The sequence below is a fragment of the Suillus paluster genome (genome assembly GCF_016628075.1).
Source record: "Suillus paluster strain FC165 chromosome Unknown EDB91scaffold_30, whole genome shotgun sequence".
Taxonomy (NCBI): Eukaryota; Fungi; Basidiomycota; class Agaricomycetes; order Boletales; family Suillaceae; genus Suillus; species Suillus paluster.
Genome location: NW_024537590.1, coordinates 284,192 through 304,408, shown reverse-complemented (window position 1 = coordinate 304,408; position 20,217 = coordinate 284,192). Strand labels below are relative to the sequence as shown.

The window sequence follows — 20,217 nt, the reverse complement described above, 5'->3', positions numbered from 1 at the left end:
GACACCCCGTATTACTTGAGCGCGAATGGATCCAATCCCCAAGTGCCCGGAAGGTCTGCGACTTGCTTCTGGTGTTTATCAGCCTAACCAACACGATTGAAATATTTTGGACCCAATATTTTTCTGTAGGTCTGATCAGTAGGCACTGGTTGTTGTGACTTGTCAGACGAATGATCAATGATCCTCACTACAGTCATCTTTGTAGCGTAGCGAAGTTGGTCTCATTGTCTTGCGTGTCCTAACCCGCCCACCATTCTCTAGTTCTATTGTGACCAGTCAGCGGTCTGTCCGAAGTCAAACCCGTGACGCCGTCAAATCTCAATGGCAGACCGTGGTACCCACCAACTTGGCACCGTCAAACATTATCATCATATGAATGCGATTCAGCGACTGGCATTCCGCTTTGAGTTCAGCGACCGGCCTTTCCGGTTTACCGTTTGACTGTACTGCTTTACCTTCCAGCGCAAGGCATTACGTGCATGGGGTAAGAGACATATCTGCCAGTGAGTAAGGTTAAATGACAGGGCAATTTGATCACAGGAGGAAGCGAATAGGTTTCTTCATTACATATGTAAATGACAGGGCAATTTGATCACAGGAGGAAGCGAATATCTTCCATTCCAGCTCATTGACACGGTGAATTTACGACATTTTCAGTCCAGACTTGTACGAACAACTCCGATACCGGTAGAAGGATAGTCAAGTGATGCCGACACCTTACGCCTTGGGGGCCTGGGCCCTGGGGTACAGATTTACCGAACAGTGGCGACACGTTGCGCAGACAAATGAGTCAAGGATCTTGATGTGTGTTTAGCTCAGCAAAGCAATTGTATTTAAGGGGCTTGTCTGTGCTGTGAGCAGCTCAGATCTCCACCTCTCACATTCACAACCACTATCAGACAACATGCTCACCGGTACCTACAAGCTGAACAGTGTTGCGCGTCCAGGGCAATATATAGCCCTCGTCGACGGTAACATCGTTGGACACTCCAATAGACTTCCCGGAGTCATGATTGAGGTACGATCGATTCTAGATGCTAGGTCTCATAGCTTGTTCGAGACTCCTTTGAACGCATTCCTACAGTGGCGTGTAACGTTCCACGAGGGTGTGACTGGCGCGGCAACATTCCAACCGATTCGCGACGGACAAGTATCTGATGAATACATTTACTTCGACAAGGGGGTAAGTTGTCTCTTTCTTTCAACGAGAATGATGAACTGATCAAGTCTCTGGCGCATTCCAGAATCAATCTTTAATTCCCTCTAACAAACCTTGGCTCTTTATTGTCAAAGAAAACCCGCGATCGTCCAACTTTCTTTCGTGAGTCTATAACCGCGAGTAGAACCATGGTGTATCTTAAACTACTTTCCTTCAGTATTGGGATCTACGATACCGATCTAGTCTCGGCACTCTTGTCATGGGACGACAACACGCCTGTAAGAACCGTCTATTGCCTTTCTTGCTGAAATGCCTCTTACGCCACGACGCAGCTCGAGATCCAGCCCAACACCGATGCAACTCAGCAGTTATGGATGTTTGAAAAAATTGTATAATCTAGTAGTAGCTCCATGCAGTACAATTTGTCTGTAGGATGAATGTCGAAATCCAATCCCTTGTTGTAACATAGTAGTCTGGGCCCTGGAAGATTTATGATGCCGAGTGGGATCACAGCTGCTTACTGTAGGACCAAACTAGTCTCCCCTATGATAGTCAAATCATATAGAAGGAACAAAAGCAACGGATCATTTGACATCATTTCGTTCTTCTTTCTCCTGCCTTTCACCGTATCTGCACCCAACCAACTAGTCGAGGCCACTACTCAAACATGCGGAAGGTGCGTATGGCGTATTATTTGACCGCTATGGCTAAAGGTCGTAGAGAAATTCATCATGCGGGGTCCTTACGCCCACCGTGACTCCACCTTCCTTTACATAAATCTTGGTTTCGTTCGAATCTGGCGGATCTCCAAAATTCTTCCTCGTGTAGGTCTGATCTGCAGACAGTGGTTCTCGGTGGTTGGGCTAAGCGTCTTTTGGATGGGACCAACTCATGCCCGTACTGAGTATTCAGTCCCGCTGCGTTACTCTATTCACTACCTTGGCCCTGTCTAGGCTGAAACTTTAGTATTCGCATCATATGATTGAAATACGATGACCGGCGGATTTGCTGCTTGCATTCGGCAGCCTTACGAGTTCACCGTTTGACCGTGCTCTATATTCCTCCTGGAGGCATATTGCGAATATCACGTAAAATGATTTCTGGGGATGCGGCCAGTGACCAGTCTCTGTGACTCTTCCTTTTCCAATTGCCAGAACTTACTTATTGTACGTTTCCTTCATTATGTAAATGATGGGGCAATTGCTTATCCAGTCCATTCAAATCACCCCGCCTTCACCTCCTTCCTCATGCAGACACCTCCGAGATGCGAACTATCAGTCAAGTGATGTCCACATTTACGCAAGAGTGGATAAATATATCGCGCAGAATACCAACCAATCATTCAAGAGCTGTTGTCCTGTCTGACAAAGAGCCTCACAAGTAACATCGTGCGTTGAAATACGATCGAGAAACCGGATGCTTGATCTCAGTCTCCCCTAGACATACGGTAGATGAGCAACTCACAGCACAGACAAGCCCTTATATACCTCGAGCACTTTACGGAATCGAGCACGCACTAAGATGTTCTCTTGCTACAATTGAGAACCACCAATTGATCCAATTCCCGATCCAGGTCTGCTTCTTGCACCTTCTTCATACTACTTACGTGTCTCAAACTCAGATTTCTTGAATCTAGGGTTTGCATTAGTGGATGTTGTGACTTGCTTCTAGAGTTCCTGGAATTCGGCGACCGGCCTGTCGAGTTTACCGCTTAACCGTGTTGCTCTACCTCTGGCTCCCCGCAGCGGGGCATTACGTGCATCGCATGACTCAGAGCATATCTGGGGTAAGACTTGCGCGAATAACTCTGATACCGGCAAAGGAACAATCAAGTGATGCGATACCTTGCCTCATGGGGTCCAGATTTACCGAATGGCGGAAGTGCAAAAGGATCTTGATCGGTTCAGCAAATCAATAAGGCGGTATAAGAGGGGCTTGTCTGTGCTGTGAGTTATTCATCTCCAGATCTCACATTCACATCACATTCACTATCAGACAACATGCCCACAGGATTTTACAGATTGAAAAGTGCTGCACGCCCAGCACAATATCTCAGCCTCGTCGATGGCAAAGTCGTTGGACACTCCGATGAACCCGGAGTTATGAATAAAGTACGATCGATTCTCGAGACCAACTCTCATAACTTGCTCGAGAGAATTCTTGTTGAACCCTTTCCTGCAGTGGTTTGTGACGTTTGACGAGAGAGACTGGGGAGTCTTCCAACCGGTTCGCAACGGAGAAGTATCTCCTGAATACATTTACTTCGACGAGGTAAATCGTCCTCTTTCTCAACAAGAATGGTAAGCTGATCAATGGTGCATTCCAGAGTGGATCTTTAAAGATGGCTGGCAACGGAATGTTGTTCCCCGTCCTAGAACGCACCGGGCCATCGTCTGAGTCACGCCTCTTCTCGTGAGTATATAATCGCGAGTAGAACCATCACGTCTCTTAATAACCCCCCTTCAGTATTGTGATTGACGGCACCGATCTGGTTTGGGCACTGTTGACATGGGACAAGAACACACCTGTACGAACCGTCTATTGCCTTTCTTGATGGAATGCCTCTTATATTATGATGCAGGTCGTGACCCAGACCAACGACGGCTCCACTCAGCAGTTGTGGGTGTTTGAGAAATTCACGGTGTAGAATGAACGTCGGAATCCATCAATCTATTGTTGTATAGTAGCCTGGAAGATTTTCACGCTAGACGCTGGGCAGACCCAATGAAATGAAAATATCTCCGTCTTCTTTATTACGGCTGGAAGCGGGAAGTCCATTATGTACTGGCTGAATGTCCATTCAATATCACTGGGTGAGTTAAGTATAGTGAAACCACATCTAATGGTCCATTTACTTACTTTCTAGGGGCTGAGCAATGAATTGAATCACCTTACTCAGCGTCTGCTGTTATCCAATTCCCAGGCAAGGGCAAATGTCGGTGATGTTAACTTCATCGACACGAATGATGTTTAGCCCTTTAACCCTCACTCCTTCCACGGTCCAACAATGAGCAACGGATCATCAGACATAATTTTGCTATAGACAAATTTCTTCCTCCCTTTTCTTCTCTGCGCCAAACCTATATATTAGTGACTCAAGATCCTCAGTGCGTCCTCTGTCGAGTCCAGGAATATACTCGTAATACAGGGGGACGGCTGTCTTCCTTCTACTGGGTCTGCCTACGGGAAACTAGAATAGACCATGTTATTTCTGTGTGTGGGTACGTGCAATAATTGAACGGATCTAACGCGTGATTAGCGCCATAGCATCTCTGGCTCTCACATTCACAAGTTACAACCACTATCAGACAAAATGACCACTGATTACAATGGTATATTCAAGATCCGAAACTATGCGTACGCAGGGAAATATGTCTCCCTTGTCGACGGCAGGGTTGTTGCACGCACCCAAGAATCCAGAGTGCTCAATCAGGTACGATCGAGACTAACACTCATGGCTTGTTCGAGACTTCTTCTAAGTTCTTGAACAAATTGCTGCAGTGGTTTGTAACGTTTGACGAAGAATTCGCCACATTCCAACCGTTTCACGACGGAAGAGCGTATGCCCAATATATCAACTTCGACAACGGGGTAAGTTGTCGTTGTCCTATTTCTTTTCAATCAGAATGGTGAGCTGATCAAGTCGCTGATACATTTCAGAGTCAATCTTTAATGATGTCTACCAACTAAATGCAGTTCTGCCTCCACAAGGTCTACCGCTCGGCTGATCCACGCCTCTTTTAGTAAGTCTATGATCGCGAGTAAGTAGAACCATCAGGTCTCTTAAAGCTTCCGTTCAGTATTGAGATCAACCCCACCTACCCCACCAACATTTTCTGGGAACTTTCGTTACCTTGGGAGAACACACCTGTACAATCCGTTTATTGCCTTGACGAAATGTCTCTTATATCATGTCGTAGATCAAGTCTCAGAACAGGTCCAATGCCAATGAGCAGATCTGGGTGTTGGAGAGAGTGTAGGATGAACGTCGAAATCCATCAACACCTGGAAGATCCTTCACACTGGAAGCGGGAAGTCGATCATGTACTGGTCGAACGGTCATTTAATTTCACCGAGCGAGTTGTAGAGACAATGGAGTTGAATTGTTTACTAGTTGAGCTCGAACTTACTCGTCTGCAGCGTGTCAGCGGAGGTATTTCTAACTTCGAGAGCTTGAAGAGCATCTGATTCACAATACCTCCGTGGTAGCGAAGAAAGGACGGCACTCTACATAACGAATTTGATACGAGGGGACAACTTCCTTGATGAAAAATGCAATTGGATCGATAGGACGACAATGAAACGCAATACATGAACTGGCACTATCGACTCTTGGAAAGTGTGAGTTATGATACAGTGGCAACAGTGGCACGCCAAGAGCGCAAAGCAGGTGATGTACAACGTATCCCGAGTCCGAAGTCCATGAGGTGAAAGCACAGGTGCAACAATGAAAAATAAGAAAAATAAACGACAGCATTTGCGATGACACTTGACAGCGTCTGAGCGAAGGGGAACTTGCAACGCGGTGAATGACGGTGAACTTAACTTTATCGACACGAATCACACATGCTCACCTTAGGCCCAATCATCATCCCTCCATGGACCAACAATGAGCAACGGATCATCCGACTTAATTTCGTCATGCACAAACTTCTTCTTCGCTCTCCTGCCTTTCCCCCTCGGCGCCAAACCAACATAGTCAAGGTCCTCAGTGCTCCACGGGCCCACATCACCATGCACCTTGAAAATGTCCATGTCATCCTCCGACCTACCATGAGCATCACGTTCCGTCAGTTGCATCACGGGCTGTTTCTTCATCATGCCCTTCGAGTGTGGCCGGACAGCGAGTTTCGAGTTGGGACCAACGACGGTGCCAGAGCGTGTGCGGCCAGGGAGAGAGCCAGCAGGTCCGGCGACAGTTGAAGCGAGGGAAGTCAGTGTGGTGCCGCTAGTGCCAGAGGGAGCGGGTCGTGCGAAGTCAGATGCGCGGATAGTGCCTGCGCGGTTCCGCTTGTGCTTAGTGGTACTCGTTTTCTTGGAGGTGATGCCGGCAGGGCTTTCAAGGGAGCGGGTACGCATTGGGAGCTGGGTAGTGTGTGCACCTGCATCGTCGTGTCTATCTGTAGATACAAAGAGTGGGTTTAGTATCGGGCAGAATATTACGGATATCTTAAATATTGAAGCCTAGGAGAGGGTCATCTGCTGCAAGAGTAACGAGAGTGAAACCACAAATGCGAGAAGTCGAAAATATGAAGGAATTGATGTTACGGTCGGAAAGGGAGGTGGGGCCACCAAGAGCGTGTGTACATACCGCCTAAATCAAGCGACAGCATATCTTGAATCAAATCAAACTCGCTTGGCGCGCGCACGCCTGAAGTAGCATCACGACGAGCCGGGGGAGACAAATTAGCAATGCAGTCCGCTGTGCTCCTTGCGACGGAACCTGGGCAGTCGGGAGCAGGCGAGCTTGATCCGAATGGAAATGCGGGACATTGTTGGCCAATCGCAGTGCGTGTTGCAACAACTGGTGACACCGGGGAGACCGGCGGGCTTGAGCCAAAAAGCCCTAAATCATTCCGACCCAGCGAGACCTTGCGCCGCGGTTTGGAGATAGCCAAGTCCGAAACAGGGAAAGGAGAAGACACCAGAGGAACCATGTATTCACCCATTGAGACCTTGTGAGGACGTACGTCAAGAGAAATAGACATAGGTGCACTGCCGGCACTATCATTGTGATCATCACCAACGTCGGGTGCGATAGGGATTTGGTGAGCCCTAAGCGTGAACGAGCCAGATGAAGAGATGATGCTATTGCCTGGGATGCGGACCTTGCGGTGCTCGGTGTGATATACCATTTCAAAGTCCTCATCAGGAGCCATGTATGGGGAAGGGGCAAGGAATGCGAGCTTTGAAGGGGATTTCGGTGCCTCCAGGCCTGTCCTATTGCCAGAGCGACTATGCGAGGGGGTGGAGAAAAACTGGGGACGATCAACAAGAAAGGGGAATGCAGACGAACTTTGAATCGAATTGGATCGGATAATCGACCCCGTGTCGATACTTGCATGGATTGTAAGTGCTTTAGACGGGGAGATCCAGTCTTGCTGTGCAATATGAGATAGCATATATGAAGGATCTGGGCTCAAGGGGCGACGTTGATGGCTCGAAGGCGAGTTTCTGGCTATCTTGTTGAGCGAGAGCGTAGAGTTCTTGCGGATGAGCCTGGTATCATTGAGGGACATGGTAGAGCCTTTTCGGGAAAGCTTTTTGTCGTTGAGGGATGCGGTGGAGTCCTTGTGCGAGAGTTTGCGGCGAGTATATGCGTTGTCATTTTTCTGGAAGGCACCAGAGAGCGTGCGGGATTTCAAATGCAGGGGAACGCGAGAGGGTCGCGCCTTCACTTTGGATATGGAGCCAGGGTGAGGGGAGGAGGGACGACTGTGGAAAGGTGAGGCAAGGGGGAGGGACGTGCTGTTCTCTTTCAAATTTCGTGAGCTCGTACGCGAGAAGATCCGTTTGGCACTTGGTACGGGAGAAAGCTCTTCTTGCACCAGTGGACGCGTGACTGACAACGGATGGACGTACTCCGCGGAAGGGAACGGCGTTTGGAACGTACTCATATCAGCTTCTACTTCTAGAGCATCTGGCTCAACAGTTTGCCTGACACGCTTGACAGCACGACCCTTTGGTCGCGCTCTATCTTCGTCTTGATGAGCAACTCCCCGAGAACGCTTGAGCATTCGCCTGGACATCTCTGAACGCGTGATATCGTCGCGATCAGGCGAGAGGTCCTCGAGTGGAGAGGACATGAACTTTGGAGCGGCCTTTGCACGTCCGCGTTTGTGTGCGTATGTTATCTTGACTGGCTGACGAGCCATTGTCAGTCTGTGTGCAATTAGACGATGAGCATACGTGATCTAAGGCGTTGCGAAGCAAGAATATTGATTATATAACGAAGCTCTTGCCACACAAAACCAAATACGACACGTCTGGACTCTGAATCTTGAGTCCTGCAATACGGTAGTGTCCTGACTCCCCTTGACTCCCGACTCCCGAGTGCTTATCGCACTCGAGCTAGGCAGCGCAGGTTGGTGAAATGCCTCTCCTGGAAGCACAACGATACAAAATCTATTCACCTGCAATATTATTAACCATACATACCGTATTTCACGTAGGATTTCTATAAAGTACCTTGGTCCGACACAAGGCGAGAGTAACGTACAATGAATACGTCACACAACATTCAGCTGTGCTGTGATCGACATTTTCGACGGATGAGTTTGATTATTACATAACGAAGCCTTTGCCATACACGAGCAAACAACACTCACGCGGCGTCATGTCGGTGGCTCCAAAAACAAACTCAACATACATACCTGTCTGCCACGCCAGCCGTACGCTCTTCTACTACAAAATCTATGCTTTCTTTCTAGGCTCACATTAACGCAATTTTATATTTTCATCAACAATAATCTTGCATAGGCATAGGCACTCTGCACTTTACAATCTACAATGGTCGTCACTCGCAGAACTCCAGTGGTACCAGCACCTCCAGTTTCTCGTACACAGTCTTCACAAGGTCACCAGCGCTCAACTAGAGCATCCGTAATACAGGATGCATCTGCGATACCTCGCGTATCAAGCCCATTGGCGTCCGGAGACGCGCGAACCGCAGCTATCATTACCGGTGCCTCTAATGACTTCAAGCAACATAATGACAAAGTGAGAGTCCACACTATGCCTCTACAGTGGAAATATACACAGACCTCTTGCTTCTTCTGCTTGGAGCTATGTTACTTTCGACTTGATGTTTGCCTAGTCTACCGTAAGGGGCTAATCACGCGATACAGGATGCACACAAAAAGCTAAAGAAGAAGGACAGGCCCAAGAAATCAGGCAAAGTAAGTTTCCCTTACTCCTCGCTCTGATATCTTTTAACATCCCAACTCACCGACAGAAAAAGCGCAAATCCACTCTACAGTCCCTTCTCGACTTCTTCACCAATCTCCTTATATTCGCCTTCACGATCTACGTCTTTACCGCCTGCCCCCGTGAGGCACATCTCCAATCTCCCGTTTGTCGCGGCCTATCTGAGTACAAACGTATCGTTCTCGATCCGTACGTTATCCCACCATTACAGGCCGCGCTTGCGCACCCGTCTATTGCACCGTATGTGGACCGCGTCACCGAGGTTGCAAGTCCCATTATCCTTCGTACGCACGCAAATTGGAACAGTCGCATTGTCCCGCGGTGGGAGAAACGCGTCGTTCCAGTTTGGAACAACCGCGTTGTCCCTGCCTTTACCGCCCATGTTGTCCCGCAGTGGGAAAAGCGTGTGGTACCACAATGGCAGAAACACGTCGTCCCCCAATACGAAAAGCACATCGCGCCGCAGTTGAGTAAACTCGGACCCTATGTTGCGCGTGCAGAATCGTACGTCGAGCAAGCGGAAGCAACGTACACGACGCGCATAGCTCCGCACGTGCGTACTGCTACTTACAACCTGCAGCGCTGGCAGCAAAAAGCACAACCTTACATCCTCCTTGCCATCCAGAAAACTCAGGACACCTATTATGCTGCAAAGCCCCACGCGGTGCCCTTGGCTAAGAGAGCCGTTGCTGAGGTGCAGCATGCGCTTTTGTTCCTAAGGGAACAGAGACGAATCTTTGTCGACCCCCATGTGGCACAATTGTGGGAGAAAGTCAAGGAGCTGAGCCGCGGGTCACCAGCAACTTCAGTGTCTACTTTCGCTCCATCTGATGCACCAGACTTCCCAAGCACAGAACCCGTTATTTCTGAGACATTGAGGCCGGAATCAACTTACGCGCCAACCGTACCCATACCCGGCGATCAACCTGTTGTGGAAACAGAATCTCCGCATGATACAGCGACCGAGCCATCCGTTGTGGAAATTGAAGCGTCTCTAAACGGGGATGCAACGACAGCCGCAGAAATTAAGGAGCCCACCGCATTCGCTGAAGCCGGAACATCCGATGATGCCACGCCGATGACGTACCTTACCTCACAACCGGCATCCGCGTCCTCTTCTTATTCTACCTCAAGCTCTGTGCCGACACCGGTGCAGACCTTCGAGAGCGCATCGTTTGTCTTATCAGAGAGTGCGTCAGCTGCTTCCTCAGTCATATCAGCTGTTGTCGCCGATTCCAGTTCGTCTATCGCTTCGGCAGCCCCCACTGGCCCGGTTTTCTCTGCTGCGTCCAGCTCAGTTCCCGTACATTTCAGTGACGACGATGAGATCGACATTAGCGCATTTTACGCCGAACTTGGGCTCGATGAACCCTTGATCACATCCCAGTCTCAGGAGCAAGTGCCCCTCACTCCCCCAGAATCGGAGGAAGAGCGTGCTGAAAGGTTGCGCCTCAAAGCTGAAGAGACTGCCCGCAAACGTGCCGACATCGAGGAGCGCCACTCTAAGTGGGAGGCCGAACTTCAGTCTCAAATGAAGGCTGGTACGTCCACGCTCAAGGACAAGCTCGAAGCAATTAGGAGCACCGCTGCCGTCGAGCTTGCAGAGGCAGCTGAAATTCGAGACGCCATCGAGAGCCTTGTTGCGGACGCGGAGAAGTATATCAAAGGCGCCGAGGTCTATCTCAGGAATCTGAAGGCAGAGAGCCGGAAGAACGATGAGAAGATGCCGCTCTGGGAACGAGTGCTTGAGAAGGTTGGCGTGAAATTTTCGGAGCGGCTTGGGGTTGTAGAGGCCGTGGTCAACACGTGGTACGGTGTGACCCTCGATCAGGAGCTGCGAGAGGTGGGTTATTTCGTTTTGCCTTCTTTTTTTCTGGTTCTCCCCCGCTCTGGCGGGTATTTCCGCTGGCTTCGGACCACTGCCTTTTCATTTCGTTCTCTGCATTTTCGCGCCCGTCTTTGGCATTCTATTACTTGTTACCCGCCTCCGCCCATTTTATGGCTTCCCACGATTGAGTCTCCCGTGTCCATTGCCCTCACTTTTTTTTTCCAAAAAAAAAAAAAACAAGTTCCGGGTCGCTGACTACACCTTCTCTACCGCACAGGTTTACGCCGTGACTGCCGAGGTACGTGAAGTCGCGGAAAAAGCCCAAGTTGACCTAGGGCTCGACTACGCGTGGCTGGACGAGGTGACGTACTCAGATTGGCAGCGGTATCATTCCCTGATTGATGGTGGGTCCTGCTCCTGTCACATAGCCTTTTAAACTAATTCCTTTCTATTTCCACAGCCAGCGAGAAATTTGCTCATGAAGTCAACTCAATCCAAAACGGCACGCATACTACTTTGTCCGTGGATAATCCGATTATTCCCATTTTTGAGGACCTCGAGTCGGAAGTCCAGGATGTGGTCGTTGGATTTGAAACGCGCTTGAGACGTATAAAGCGCGACGGCGAGCGTGCGTTTAATAGCGCCCAGAAGGATGAGGAGAAAGGAACAGTCACTGATCCAGAGCCTGGTGTTGAACCAGAGGTCTCGATTCTTCCAATTACGGAAGAAGCCACGAGCGAGCAAGCCTATATTCCCCCTGTTGTTATTGGACGAAGCAAGGAGGCGCTGGAGGCGCTTGGGAAGGCTGAGCCCCTGAAGGGAAGTTCAGGGTATAATGCTCGCGAAGACGCGGGAGAAGTTTTGTCGAGTCTGGTCCGGGAAGCGGAGGAGGAGCATTCTGAGAGCACTGCTATGCCTCACACAGAGCTATGAATTTCGAATAGTATGTCGTACGTCGTACGTTTGGATTATTTATGCCATCTACTATGTTTACCTTGCATCCCTCCTATCTTTTTTGACTCGTCGCATAGCTTTCAATCACAATCAATCCCCTGTGGTGTAGTGCTGCCGCATCAAGTCAAAGGAAATCATTCGCCGTCGGATCACGCCGCTGCGCTCGAAATGATGATTGACGCCCGGGGAATCCTTGATGCCGACTGGATGATTATGATTCTCAGGGTGCTCATCAGGGACTAGCCACGCTACAAAGACCCTCATTCCCTGAAGGATGGTTCGTGCCTCATCTGCATGGCCATCGCCACGTGTGCGTATGACTTGCCAATTCTTCATTCAGGAGTTTTCAGGGAAGTTCTGCGGTAATTTGTTGTGCCACGTCAGGTCAGTGGGCCCGTTTACCTCGTAAGCATATGGCACATCGCACGCATAGAACTTGAAGTGGAAATCACACGTAAGGGACCGAATGTGACACAATGTGCACTAACCCTGCCGCTAGTTGGAGCGGGCATGCCCCGAATGAATTCTGCACGTACACCCACGCTCAAAGTCTGGCATTACCCGACCTCAGTTCGTTTCGGATAACGCAATGACTGCTGGTATCCTGCCGCGATGAGATGCACCATCGTGTCACTCAGTGACGTTGAGTGTCACTATACCTTTATGACATGATCACCTACTCAAAATGCTTCCGGAAAGGTTAGGGAATGGTGTGCGGAAGAAGTACACACTCATTTGTAGGTGACGGGCCGACGGAAGGTTTGTCGCGTCCATGTGGGTGAAAGACACGGGCCCTGCATGATCTCAATGGTTGGAGCATCCTGGAAATGCGTAATGTCATATTCCATTAAGTTTGGACATGTGAATCTGGACTGGGACGCGATTAACAAATTCAGTCGTGTTTGGTATGTGTGAAACGAGATAAAGCAATGAGCAAAACAAAACAAGGAGCTCCGGTTGGATGCCGCTGCGTCGTATACGGCGACGGCGTCAATTCGCCTCTTCGCCATCAATCCTCCATCGCAAATTGGACTCATAGAATTTGATGAGCTTGGCAGGTCGAATCAGTGACGCTGTCTAGGTCCCGAAAATTCACAGCATACCTTCTGAGGGAACTTTTGGGCACAAAGTCGAGAAACCTCTCGCATTCGGTCGTCGCTATGCTTTCTGCAAAGATGTTTAGCATTCATAGAACCCAAAATAGGACAAATCGACGGACATTTTGAAGTACACAAAGAGGTTTCCGTCCTCTCCGCGTTCGATCGTGTCGACGGTCTCGACAAGATTCTCCCAACTAGCAATAGTCATGTGCTTCTTCATGCTACCGAAACTGACCATCTCTTCATCCTCAGCCAGCTGTATATTGACCTTCTTCGCAGAAGCTCCTTGACTCTTTCGCGGCTTTTTCTTTGCTCTAGCATCGTCGGCATCGCTGCTTGCTTCTTGCTCCTTCTCTGACTGCTCCTGCTCCGCTTTCTTCGGCCTACTACGTTTCTTCGCGGGAGGTGTGGGCTCTCGAGGCTCCTCTGCCGCGATTGATTTACGGCCGGATTTGGTCTTGGCAGGATCTGTGGACTTGCGGGGACCACCTTTGCTAGCTTTACGCTTGTTTTCCCAATATTTCTTGATGAGGTCCTGCGCATTGCTAGAACATATATTTTGAACCTATTAGTCAACTTATACAAAGAGAAATCAAATACGCTGCATCATCCTCGTGCACCCAGCTGTTGTCCTCCGGGGGGTAACCTTTCCATTTCACGAAATAGCCCGTTTTGCCCTAAGGCGCGTCAACCTTCCGCTTGTTAAACGCGACAATGAGAACAAGCCCGTACATCACCAAAATAACCTTTTAGGGAGTCGATGACGTCCTCGATCTCATACTCCTCTTCCTGCTCGCCGTTCTCTTCTCCAGGAGCCACTTCATCCTCTTCATTCTCTGACGCGGGCTCAGGCTCTGAGGACACTCGGTTTTTCTTGGAAGAATGGTCTTTCTTTAGTGTCGCGCGTGGCTTGTCCGCATCCGAGTCAGAAGTCACCACATCTGTCACGCGAGGCATATCAGACTGCTTGTGGTCGAGTAGTGCTTGGTGGCAAGTTCGATTGGTGTTCAATGTCCAACAAGACACTGGTGGCGCGCATGTTATGTAATTGGTGGAAACAAAGGTAAACAACCTCTTCAACGGGCGCCCGGCAACGCCCGGCCGTCCTCCGGATGCTAACTTGACGACTTGTTAACTACAGTATTGCAATGCATAATCTCGCAGTTGCTTTGCAGTGATGTGTGCATAATCTTACAAGAGGTATGAGGAACCAAGACGCGCCGTGCATTGTTTGTCAGTTCATCACGCTGAAACGAGCTTGGCACGGCATCTCGTTACACACTGCCCGACTGCGGTGACAACAGCCCACATATCCTTCATCTATAACGATCAACAGGTTCGAGAAAATCTCGCCGGCTCCTCCTTTTACGAGCACGCCATCGTATCGGTAAATAGACGTCATTGCGGTAGAACAGCATTGATCAAAATATAGCTTGGAAAGCTGAATACAGTCAGACATTGCAGACGCAGGGGAAAAAGAATAACCTCAGTCTCTCTGTCTGCGCGACGGACTAGCACTCCGACCGCGTCCTTCCCGACCTCCTCTGCCTTTCTTTGGCCCCGATGGAGGGGGTCGAACGAACGCGTAGTCGCATTGGACCATCTGTTCAAGTAATGGTGTTCCCGACGCGCCATCAATAGCAGCCTGTGCCTCGGACATGGTTTCATACTCCACGAGTGCATAGCCCTGTAGTTAAATAAATGCTAAAGTTCGTTATTCTGTCGATGCGATTAACGGACCTTGACATAACCTGTGCGGCGGTCCAAGTTCAAATGGAGGTTTTTTATCTCGCCAAACTCTGCAAACTTGTCCGTGACATCTTCCTCTGTTGCCTCTTCGTGTACGTTGGTGACCAAGACGATCCAACCTTCAACGGCTGTGCAAAGGGAGGGCGGAATATGGTAAAGGATGATTCGTAAGTCTAATAAGCCAAGACATACATCGTGCGGCTCTCGTGTCGTCCTTGACATGTGAAGATTCAACCCTGTCATAAGTGGGTTCTGCGGTGACTGTGCCATCGTTTCCGCCTACCACAGTGATTTTAGTTGGACATGGATGAAACGCGGTATGGTTGGTGATTACCTGTCGTATTTTGGAACCCTCTGCCTCTCCGCCTCACAGCACCGCCATTAGCGACTTATACTGATATTTCAGACGCAGTTTGACTGAAAACATGAAACAAGTACCTTCGTCGATGTTCATTTCATCGTCGGACATGGTGGTTGTTGTATATGGTTGGTGTGACGTGTGACGAGTGTGACATTGTAACTGGGTTGATTCTAGCGGTACCGCAGGATACAAACCAAACCAGATCGGTCCTGTCAAGTCCTGGATTAGTGTTGCCATCAAGTTACTCGAAGTAGCTTCGAGCTATTAGTATTAACTTCGCTGTCACTAGAAAACGGCATGTGTTCAGATTGTCTATCCCAAAACAAGCGCCTAAGTACGAGCTTCCAAGTATTAATGAAGCCAAGGTTTGTACTAGGCTGCTATCCTACTAGCTGAAGCACGTTGATGTTGGCATGGTCGGATGCTGATTGGCATAAACTTTTTTGCAACTCACGTAAGTCAGCAACGACCATGTTCAAGTTGGACCATATAATACAATTCTATTCTGTTCACTGGCAGCTTGTTCGATGAGTCTCCCACACAGTCCGCCGAGACAGGGTGCTAAGCCCGAAGTGCTCCGAGTATCGGAGGACAAGCTCAGTGGAAGGGGAGGGGGATGATTTAATAGCCAACAAAGTAACCTGCATGCATGCATGAAATGCTATGCTTTGTTATGCTTCCATCTTTTCGCATTTATGCTCTCCCGACAAGTTTGTTTATCCTCCCCAAGGGAATATAGGTTAGGCTTTTTTTTTCGGCGTTTATGTTCCTTCAGCGCTCAGATTCTTACGATTCTACTTCACGACGCCCCAAAGCCAACAACGTCATCTTTTGATCCCGATTAGCTCATTCACCGTGGATACAAAGCGAAGGTACAGACGCCACTTTTGAAAGCTGGCCGAAAAAGCTACCAGCACTGGCAGTGCCTGAAGCATCGCCTCACAGATCTCCGATTCCCAAAACTTTATGCATCAATGAGATCCCAAACGACTCCGGTCGATGTTGGCTTGACCTCTCTCACGTTACAAGATGTTCCTGTCGACCTCAACCTTAGATTCTTAGCGCGCCCCAACACTTAAAAGGCTCAACAGACTCACCTTAAACTTCATAACCAGCCTGCCTCTTTTTCATCTGACCTTCTACGGATTCATCTTAATCTCATTTACTCCCCGTCGGTAGTTAAAAATGAACCCAGTCCCTCTCATTAATCACCCTTGCACCGTGTGTTGCAGGCCCACTTCCATGTGGTGCAGCCGCTGCCAATCCGCGTGGTATTGCACTCCCGAGCACCTTCAAAGCGTAAGTCTTTTACGATAGTCGCGTGCTGAACGCGACACTCATCAGTGACGACATTCAGGATTGGCCACGCCATCGTAAGGAATGTGTTCCGGCAACTCACGCCCAAAATTATAATATCATTGCCACTCCACCACCTGCAGAGCAGCAAGTGATCATGGTTTCTGCCATCCTCTTCTCTCCCGAAGAAGGTGAACCCCGACGCGTTTTCATTTCATTACGGCATACTCATGAATTGATCACAGAGCGTCCAAGGATCATTACAGTCAAATGCCGTCCGTCCCAAGTCCCGTCCCAGGGAATGTGTCCCCAACCTCTCGTCAGCGGACATTTCCCGGACGGCCAAGCAGAAAGCATTGTCTTAACCCAAGGCTTGAACGGGGAACCGCTCAGATTTCCCCTTCATCTGTGGTACTCTCCGACTGCCCTGTCGCGTTGCGCGCCCATTAATCGTGCTATCTATCACATCACCTCCGGTGCCGCCGCTAAAGCTTGGTGCGGCACGGTTGTCGTCCTGAAGTTCAATGGGTCTCGGCGTCAGGGTTACTCTGATGCAGGGTCGAATGATCTTCCTGCGCTCTCGGCCTATTTCTTGGCCTATAAGTAAACGCATAAAGCGTTGTGCTGCTAATGTGCTTAAAAGTAGGATATCAGTCACATCACCTGGAGATAGCAAACGCTTCTCTCTGGCCTTTTCCTTGCAGAGCATAAGCTCGCTATCCTATATTATCGCATATATATATATGTATCGTTTCGCGTTCGTTTTATTGATTGTCACCTGTAGCTTTCAAAGTGTTTTGTTTCGTTATCCTAGTGCCTCGTAATGTATATTTCAATAAAATAGATGTGCGGTTGTTTGCAATTGGTTGGTTACATTGAGTGAGGTCGCATCATGATGACGTGGATCTAGATCCTAACCCGGGATCGCCGCAGGGAAAGGCTGCACTTGGCGACTAATTTCTCTATGCTCCGCGCGAAGGCTGTCAAGATCATTAATGAACATTGCCACTGAGCTGCTGGAGAAGCGACAAGGGCTAGACTGAGACTGAAGTAGACATTCCCACGTGCTGTAGCTATGTCAATGGAATGTATGTAACTAGGCAATCACTAATCTTGCGTTCCTGGCGATCAACTTCAAGGACCAGGACTAACCCGGTCCTAAAAATTATATCACTCAAATGTTATCCTTCATATCATTTCCGCAGGCTACCAATTCCACTTATCATCGATCAACGCGTCATCATCCAGATGTTGAGGATCTTATGGAGGTGGATGACGACGATTTTACAGGTTCTGAGCCCAGGCTAACTTGCCCAGGTGAGACCATCACATCGTCCCATGCATTCATGCGGTGAGCAGTTTACGGAGAGCGATATTTTGGTGTCTGAACGGGCTTCTGAAGTGGTCATGGGACATATGTCGACAAAGAGGATGTCATTGCCTCCGTCGTGGGGACTGTAGAACGGGTGAACAAACTCGTGACCGTTCGTGCGATCCGCACCAGGTGAGTGGTCTCTGCATTTGCTGGTACTCCTCGGATTAACTCTCTATTCAAGATACAATCCTGAGGTGGGAGATCTCGTCGTTGGGCGCATAACGGAGGTATGTAGCTCACACCGAGGCTTGAAAGTTCCACTGAAGGCTTGACACACAGGTTCAACCCCGAAGATGGAAAGTAGACGCCAACTCGCGTCAAGATGCCATCTTGATGCTCTCTTCAGTGAATCTACCCGGAGGGGTACAAGTGGGTTTCCCCCTCGCAATAACATATGATCTTTGTAACCCGAATCATGCTAGCGACGGAAATTAGAGAGCGATGAACTACAAATGCGGAACTTCTTTGAGGAAGGGGATCTTCTTGTTGCGGAAGTACAGGCATTTTTCTCAGATGGTGCTATGTCACTACACACGCGGTCTTTGAAGTACGGCAAGGTGAGTACCGCTTGTCAAATGTTTCTTGGGCAACGGGTTTATTCTAAACACCCTCACAGCTGCGGAATGGTCAGCTAGTGACAGTACCCCCAATACTGGTTCGGCGATTAAAGTCTCATTTCATCTGCTTGCCGTGCGGTGTCGACCTTATCCTGGGGCTAAACGGCTACATATGGGTTAGCAAACATGTAAAGGACAATGACCAAGGCGAAGAGGGGTTTGATGCTGAAGCCGTGTATTCAAACCAAAACGACGTAAGCGAAATGACATCAACGCGGAGCATAGTAGACGCTCACTCGATTTAAGGACATCGACAATGCTACTCGCGCTGCAATCTCACGCGTCAGTAACATCATCCGTGTTTTCGCGGACCATTTCGTTCCTTTAACAGATACACTTTTACTGGAAGCCTATGAGTGGGTCATTGAGCAAGAAGGGGATGCCAAAAATCTGTTATTGGGTGATGCAGGCGATGCGCTCGTCGCTGCGATGAGTCTTAGAAGTTGAGAAGTGTATCTACATAGTTACATATCCTCTTCGTCCTCGTCATTGTCCTCGTCTACATTGTCTTCATCAACATCGTTCTCATCATGCTCTGTACTGTCCTCCTCTTCTTCTTCGTCCTCTTCGTCAATAGTCTGATCACCAGCTCCTGGCTGAGGTGGCGGTTGCTGTTGCTGCTGTTGTGGTTGGCTTGTGGCACCATTGGCCATCTTTCTTGCCTCAGCTGCTCTCTTCATTTCTTCTTTCTCATCATTGACGGGCAATAATCGGTCCAAAGCAAGGTCTCTCCAGCGTAATGCGCCATTCACGCCACCCCCACCATAGCCCATATCTTCAAATAGCGCCCGAGAAGTTGGGTCATATGGCGGTCTTGGTCTTGCAGCTGGATGCTTGATATTTGTTGGATTCCCGTAGGGATACGACGGGTGCACCTGAGAAGGCAGTACTACAAATGGAGATCAGCCAGACGAAGCACCAGAAAAAGTATCACCGCGAACTGTCAGAATCATCTGGATTCGGTGGAATCATATGGGCTGGTATGTCAAGATCTATGAATTCACGCGTTTCAATCAAGTGCCCGATTTCCTGGGAAGTGGATCATCCTACCGTCATCTGATAACTCTCCAGAGATATATTCTGGACTGTCAATGGTGTCGAGCACTTTCAGATCATGCTCAGTCATGTGAATGTAGCAAAACGTGAGGTCCTACATTCAGCTTAGTTTTGTGGAATGTTTCAGCATTAGAATAACTGACGGTCATCTCTTCAGGCCCGTGATGCTGACAAGTCCGAGTTCAATAATTCAATCCTACTACGCATTCAAAATGGGCGCGGTGACATGTGTGGCTGTGCGACGACAGCTCGCGGAGTTAAAAAGTAAATACCACCTTCCACTTCCGCTCACATCAGCGGCGGTCTGTCAGTCTGCGGCACCGCGCGGTCCGCAGCCCTGGGCACAGCTCAAGTACTGCGTGCTCCGTCAAGGGCTGACTAAATGTGAGCAAGTCGAAGTCATCTTCTAGTCCTACATGCCAGCTTAGCCCTGCCCTCTGATCAAGCGAGCCTTTTTGTTCGCTCACTATACTCCACTATGATCACGACGGTTATCAAGTTCGTTGTTATCCTTCCATACTCCGAGATCCACAAAGGCTCTAATAAGCTTTTGTGAACCTTTGTATAATGTAAAGAAGCCGGTTGATAGACGCTCCTCCTAAGGAACCTATAGGAGCCTAATCGATGCCTGGATGCCATGAGCAAACTGTCGCCAAGCCCGCGCCCAGATAGTGGACTTTAGTCGTGGGTTATCTGATACCTTGGTATCTGATAGGAGCTGATAGGTCTTATAGGTCCGTCGAAATATCTGTCGTTCCATTTTTCACTTGGCCATAGGGCTTGTGACGAATATTAG

The 20,217-nt window shown here is 49.1% G+C and overlaps 9 protein-coding genes across 9 annotated transcripts; 5 read left to right on the top strand and 4 right to left on the bottom strand.

Moving 5' to 3' along the window:
* Positions 1-904: 904 nt before the first annotated feature.
* EDB91DRAFT_1082606 (uncharacterized protein) lies at positions 905-1,554 on the top strand (the record flags this gene model as incomplete). Its single annotated transcript, XM_041315509.1, has 5 exons — positions 905-1,018; positions 1,085-1,183; positions 1,245-1,321; positions 1,377-1,437; positions 1,492-1,554. 5 exons carry the CDS (start codon positions 905-907, stop codon positions 1,552-1,554), a joined length of 414 nt encoding a protein of 137 aa, XP_041176612.1.
* Positions 1,555-3,159: 1,605 nt separating this feature from the next.
* On the top strand, positions 3,160-3,806 carry EDB91DRAFT_1249076 (uncharacterized protein; the record flags this gene model as incomplete). Its single annotated transcript, XM_041323019.1, has 5 exons — positions 3,160-3,270; positions 3,341-3,430; positions 3,486-3,571; positions 3,626-3,686; positions 3,741-3,806. 5 exons carry the CDS (start codon positions 3,160-3,162, stop codon positions 3,804-3,806), a joined length of 414 nt encoding a protein of 137 aa, XP_041176611.1.
* A 2,675-nt stretch (positions 3,807-6,481) lies between these two features.
* Positions 6,482-8,422, bottom strand: EDB91DRAFT_440849 (uncharacterized protein). The gene is made up of 3 exons (XM_041327276.1): positions 8,348-8,422; positions 7,176-8,292; positions 6,482-7,114 (listed from the first exon to the last, which is right to left on the bottom strand). Exons 2-3 carry the CDS (start codon positions 8,032-8,034, stop codon positions 6,726-6,728), a joined length of 1,248 nt encoding a protein of 415 aa, XP_041176610.1. The 5' UTR covers positions 8,035-8,292; positions 8,348-8,422; the 3' UTR covers positions 6,482-6,725.
* A 101-nt stretch (positions 8,423-8,523) lies between these two features.
* On the top strand, positions 8,524-12,144 carry EDB91DRAFT_1137255 (uncharacterized protein). The gene is made up of 6 exons (XM_041318859.1): positions 8,524-8,878; positions 9,007-9,057; positions 9,114-10,928; positions 11,191-11,317; positions 11,374-11,863; positions 11,945-12,144. The coding sequence occupies exons 1-5, from the start codon at positions 8,669-8,671 to the stop codon at positions 11,844-11,846; spliced, it is 2,676 nt and encodes an 891-aa protein (XP_041176609.1). The 5' UTR covers positions 8,524-8,668; the 3' UTR covers positions 11,847-11,863; positions 11,945-12,144.
* A 525-nt stretch (positions 12,145-12,669) lies between these two features.
* EDB91DRAFT_1137250 (uncharacterized protein) lies at positions 12,670-13,997 on the bottom strand. The gene is made up of 5 exons (XM_041318858.1): positions 13,700-13,997; positions 13,568-13,644; positions 13,087-13,512; positions 12,971-13,034; positions 12,670-12,917 (listed from the first exon to the last, which is right to left on the bottom strand). Exons 1-5 carry the CDS (start codon positions 13,922-13,924, stop codon positions 12,858-12,860), a joined length of 852 nt encoding a protein of 283 aa, XP_041176608.1. The 5' UTR covers positions 13,925-13,997; the 3' UTR covers positions 12,670-12,857.
* Positions 13,998-15,277, bottom strand: EDB91DRAFT_1137247 (uncharacterized protein). The gene is made up of 5 exons (XM_041318857.1): positions 15,155-15,277; positions 15,051-15,104; positions 14,909-14,995; positions 14,708-14,844; positions 13,998-14,654 (listed from the first exon to the last, which is right to left on the bottom strand). Exons 1-5 carry the CDS (start codon positions 15,183-15,185, stop codon positions 14,454-14,456), a joined length of 510 nt encoding a protein of 169 aa, XP_041176607.1. The 5' UTR covers positions 15,186-15,277; the 3' UTR covers positions 13,998-14,453.
* Positions 15,278-16,050: 773 nt separating this feature from the next.
* EDB91DRAFT_1336943 (uncharacterized protein) lies at positions 16,051-17,233 on the top strand. The gene is made up of 3 exons (XM_041325558.1): positions 16,051-16,376; positions 16,435-16,564; positions 16,619-17,233. Exons 1-3 carry the CDS (start codon positions 16,263-16,265, stop codon positions 16,978-16,980), a joined length of 606 nt encoding a protein of 201 aa, XP_041176606.1. The 5' UTR covers positions 16,051-16,262; the 3' UTR covers positions 16,981-17,233.
* Positions 17,234-17,551: 318 nt separating this feature from the next.
* Positions 17,552-18,821, top strand: EDB91DRAFT_1288027 (uncharacterized protein; the record flags this gene model as incomplete). Its single annotated transcript, XM_041324813.1, has 7 exons — positions 17,552-17,724; positions 17,776-17,877; positions 17,930-17,975; positions 18,028-18,117; positions 18,171-18,305; positions 18,365-18,559; positions 18,612-18,821. The coding sequence occupies 7 exons, from the start codon at positions 17,552-17,554 to the stop codon at positions 18,810-18,812; spliced, it is 942 nt and encodes a 313-aa protein (XP_041176605.1). The 3' UTR covers positions 18,813-18,821.
* On the bottom strand, positions 18,574-19,650 carry EDB91DRAFT_440304 (uncharacterized protein). The gene is made up of 4 exons (XM_041327275.1): positions 19,565-19,650; positions 19,416-19,515; positions 19,307-19,357; positions 18,574-19,254 (listed from the first exon to the last, which is right to left on the bottom strand). The coding sequence occupies exons 1-4, from the start codon at positions 19,568-19,570 to the stop codon at positions 18,830-18,832; spliced, it is 582 nt and encodes a 193-aa protein (XP_041176604.1). The 5' UTR covers positions 19,571-19,650; the 3' UTR covers positions 18,574-18,829.
* Between the last annotated feature and the right edge of the window lie 567 nt (positions 19,651-20,217).

Excerpts from the sequence above, each read along its gene's own strand:
- EDB91DRAFT_440849 (XM_041327276.1), bottom strand. The coding sequence starts at position 8,034 with ATGGCTCGTCAGCCAGTCAAGATAACATACGCACACAAACGCGGACGT. Across the intron at positions 7,115-7,175 it reads CCGATCCAATTCGATTCAAA|TCGCTCTGGCAATAGGACAG; the intron begins GTTCGTCTGCAT and ends CCCCTCGCATAG.
- EDB91DRAFT_1336943 (XM_041325558.1), top strand. The coding sequence starts at position 16,263 with ATGAACCCAGTCCCTCTCATTAATCACCCTTGCACCGTGTGTTGCAGG. Across the intron at positions 16,377-16,434 it reads CTCCCGAGCACCTTCAAAGC|GATTGGCCACGCCATCGTAA; the intron begins GTAAGTCTTTTA and ends GACGACATTCAG. Across the intron at positions 16,565-16,618 it reads CCTCTTCTCTCCCGAAGAAG|AGCGTCCAAGGATCATTACA; the intron begins GTGAACCCCGAC and ends AATTGATCACAG.
- EDB91DRAFT_1137255 (XM_041318859.1), top strand. The coding sequence starts at position 8,669 with ATGGTCGTCACTCGCAGAACTCCAGTGGTACCAGCACCTCCAGTTTCT. Across the intron at positions 8,879-9,006 it reads TCAAGCAACATAATGACAAA|GATGCACACAAAAAGCTAAA; the intron begins GTGAGAGTCCAC and ends CACGCGATACAG. Across the intron at positions 10,929-11,190 it reads TCGATCAGGAGCTGCGAGAG|GTTTACGCCGTGACTGCCGA; the intron begins GTGGGTTATTTC and ends TCTACCGCACAG.
- EDB91DRAFT_440304 (XM_041327275.1), bottom strand. Across the intron at positions 19,358-19,415 it reads TGGAGAGTTATCAGATGACG|ATCTTGACATACCAGCCCAT; the intron begins GTAGGATGATCC and ends GTGAATTCATAG. Across the intron at positions 19,255-19,306 it reads GAATCCAGATGATTCTGACA|TACTGCCTTCTCAGGTGCAC; the intron begins GTTCGCGGTGAT and ends CTCCATTTGTAG.
- EDB91DRAFT_1137250 (XM_041318858.1), bottom strand. The coding sequence starts at position 13,924 with ATGCCTCGCGTGACAGATGTGGTGACTTCTGACTCGGATGCGGACAAG. Across the intron at positions 13,513-13,567 it reads GTGCACGAGGATGATGCAGC|CAATGCGCAGGACCTCATCA; the intron begins GTATTTGATTTC and ends TATATGTTCTAG. Across the intron at positions 13,035-13,086 it reads CTCTTTGTGTACTTCAAAAT|AAAGCATAGCGACGACCGAA; the intron begins GTCCGTCGATTT and ends ACATCTTTGCAG.
- EDB91DRAFT_1137247 (XM_041318857.1), bottom strand. The coding sequence starts at position 15,185 with ATGTCCGACGATGAAATGAACATCGACGAAG. Across the intron at positions 14,996-15,050 it reads AGGGTTCCAAAATACGACAG|GCGGAAACGATGGCACAGTC; the intron begins GTAATCACCAAC and ends TCACTGTGGTAG. Across the intron at positions 14,655-14,707 it reads GCCGCACAGGTTATGTCAAG|GGCTATGCACTCGTGGAGTA; the intron begins GTCCGTTAATCG and ends ATTTAACTACAG.